This window comes from Hipposideros armiger, unplaced genomic scaffold (genome assembly GCF_001890085.2).
Source record: "Hipposideros armiger isolate ML-2016 unplaced genomic scaffold, ASM189008v1 scaffold_499, whole genome shotgun sequence".
NCBI classification, from domain to species: domain Eukaryota; kingdom Metazoa; phylum Chordata; class Mammalia; order Chiroptera; family Hipposideridae; genus Hipposideros; species Hipposideros armiger.
In genome coordinates this window covers 111,844-114,588 of record NW_017731849.1, presented here as the reverse complement: position 1 = coordinate 114,588, position 2,745 = coordinate 111,844, and the positions used below count along the sequence as shown (strand labels likewise).

The 2,745-nt window shown below is 42.0% G+C and overlaps 1 protein-coding gene across 6 annotated transcripts in view; it reads right to left on the bottom strand.

The window, feature by feature from the left end:
* SLC25A27 (solute carrier family 25 member 27) overlaps positions 1–2,745 on the bottom strand; it is a 28,401-nt gene that overhangs the window by 17,841 nt on the left and 7,815 nt on the right. For all 6 annotated transcript variants that reach the window (XR_002126771.1, XR_002126772.1, XM_019667532.1 and 3 more), the window contains exon 4: positions 1,656–1,778. Coding sequence is in view for 4 of the 6 variants with exons in the window: in XM_019667532.1 (XP_019523077.1) it covers positions 1,656–1,778 (123 nt within the window). In the remaining 2 variants the exon portion in view is untranslated. The remainder of the gene's footprint in view (positions 1–1,655; positions 1,779–2,745) is intronic.

Below are 2,745 nucleotides of genomic sequence, written 5' to 3'. Positions count from 1 at the left end.
AACAAAAGGACAGCAACTTGTCTGTTCCCCTTCCCCCAATTCCCCAGCGCTGTTCCCCTCCCCCAATTCCCCAATAAAATCTTTAAAAAAAAAAAAAGAAGAAAAGAAATACCTAGAGTCAAATGCTACATTTACAAATTATTAGCTGTGTGGCTTTTAATCAGGCATTACATGCTCTGAGACTCACCAAAAAGATAAAATGACATATTCTGGGGCGGGGAGAGATACATAATTGCTATTATGCTGCATGGGGAGTTAGGCTTATTAACCATGGTCAATGTAGCTAAATTTTATTTTGTACTTATTAAGCACCAGACTTTTTAATATACATCAGATACATTTTATACCTGAAAACTATGTATTGTGTATTATTATTCCAGTTCACATCTGAGGAAACTGAGGCTGAGAAAGATTAAGGAACTAGGGTTACAGAGCTAAAATGTGGTAAAGACTGGGTCTGAATCCCAGGTTGTCTGATCCTAAGGTACATGCATGTTCTTTACAATGACATTCCATGTGTTTTCCTTCTAACACTAGAGACAAAGAGGGGGAAAAATTGAGGCGATAAATTTAAAATTTAGATATTGTTGGATCTCAATAGTTAGTTCTCTTCATGTATCCAACCAAGGCAACATCGCTTCTCCCTGCTACTTAGTAATCAGATGTTGTTACAAGATGACAAAATGGGTCCCAGGATTCTGTAGAATACTTGGTTAAGTCAGAGTGGTTCCCTTTCCTTCTCTGCAGTGCATGCTGTTTTCCAGTTTGGAAGGCCAAAAAGAAGCCTGGACTGCTGCAGCCCGACCTCATTTTCCACGGAGTCAGCTAGAGGAGTGGCAGGGTGGAGAGCAGTGGTCCGTAGTGATCTCCCAAAGGAGGCCCCAAACCCTCCTTCAGCTCTGACTCAGCCACAGTCCTGCTGTCTTCAGAGGAAAAGACCCCTTCACACTCAGCCCAAGGCATCCTGCACTGTTCATCCTGGGAGGAGCCTATCTATCTGCAAGATTTTGCTCCTTTCTCTGGGGAAACTGGCTCAGTAGTATTTTTATAAATTATTGAACATGAAGCCCTTTCAAGGAAGGCAGACTTTGGTAATATAGGGTAATGCAATAGGAGGATTTTATACCACAAAGGCATAATTTTCAAACTTAAACTTGGGAAAAGAGGAGGTGTGGCATTAGACAGGGAAGTGGGAACAATTTGCAAGGTCAACTCTTTCCAGAAAGAAAGGCAAAGAAACCAAGCTTCTGGGAACCTTGTGAGCCAGGCAGTCTAACTATCATGCAACCCTTCGGAGATGGCCTTGTCTAAAGACAAAGAAACAGAGACTAGAAATGCTTAGTGACTTCCACAACCGCAAGCCCCAACAGTAAAACTGGGATTCACATGAGAGAAAATTTTAATGATCAAACCCCTTATAACGAGCTGCCATGGCTGGGAAAAGCAGCACACACATAGTCTGTCTGGTCAGGAACATGTACACCTTGTTGTGCAGAGAAAAGATCCAAGTTAGCTCCCCTCTTAATGAATATAACTTTCAAATTAAGAGAGTCAGAATTAATGTCTTTACTGAATGTTGAAATACATCCATTAGGTAAATGTTCAAAATATCATGGTGACAAAGCAGAAGGGAATCTGTTAAATGGTGAACTTACCTCAATGGTTTTCCTTCGAGTTTCCTTTTTCCTTCCATTTGCATCTGAACTTTCACTAGGTCAGTTGGGTTGGCTAAAAATTGGCCAACCACCCCAGCCATCATCCCTCCAATCACTGATTTCCTAATTATAAAAACGACAACAAGAAAAAAACCCCAACATTTTTAAAGGTTATCATTAATTTCACACATTTTGTAGTAAACAATACTGTTACAGCCCCTGCATGAGAGGTTTAAGACAGTGAGGAACAGACCCAAACAAATCACAGAGGCAAGTCGATGGCTGGTCTGTTGACAGATGGAAGGGTTAAAGGACCACCAGGAACTGAAATTCAAATCTGAAGTTTCAGAGGCCTTACATGGCCTGAAATGCAAAGGAAGGGCAGTTGCTGCAAAGACATAAACATCTGAACTGATCATTTAATTGCAGTTTAATTCTGACCACAGGAGAATAGAACAGCACAGAGGTAATCGGTCTAGCAGACAAAGGCTGGTCAAATTTTATAAACTACGATATTAGCAGTTAACCAGACTGAGGGGGGCTTGAGAACGTTCCTCTCTCTGAAGAAACTCTTTCTGTCCCTGGACTCTTCCTTCTCCTCACCTCCTAGAGCCAACAGTGATCAAGTCTAGACTATTATGCTTGAACGGCTTGGAATCTATCCTCTTTCATTCCGTCAAACATCTTTTACCCAGATGATTGCATTAGTCTCTTGGGGGTAAAGGGGGTATTTTCTTTCCTTTTACTCTGAAACAATATTGGAAGAGATACAAATGGCTATAGACTTAAAAAAGGTCCCTATCCCCGTTTCCCCTCCTCTGAGGCAGTCACAATTACTAGTTTCTTAGGCTTTTCTAGAGATAATAAGAATGCGATTACTGAATGCTTATTGCATCAGGCACTGCTCTAAGCGTTTCTAAAAATAACTAATTCTCGGGCCAGCCGAGTGGCGCCATGGTTAAGAACTGGCTTGGGATGCCAGAGGGCTCCGGTTCAGATCCCACATATGAGGGCCCTCTATAGATAAGATGCTGAACAACAGCTCAACCTGGAGCTGGGCTGCTGTGAGTCACCGGTGAGGGCGTAGGCT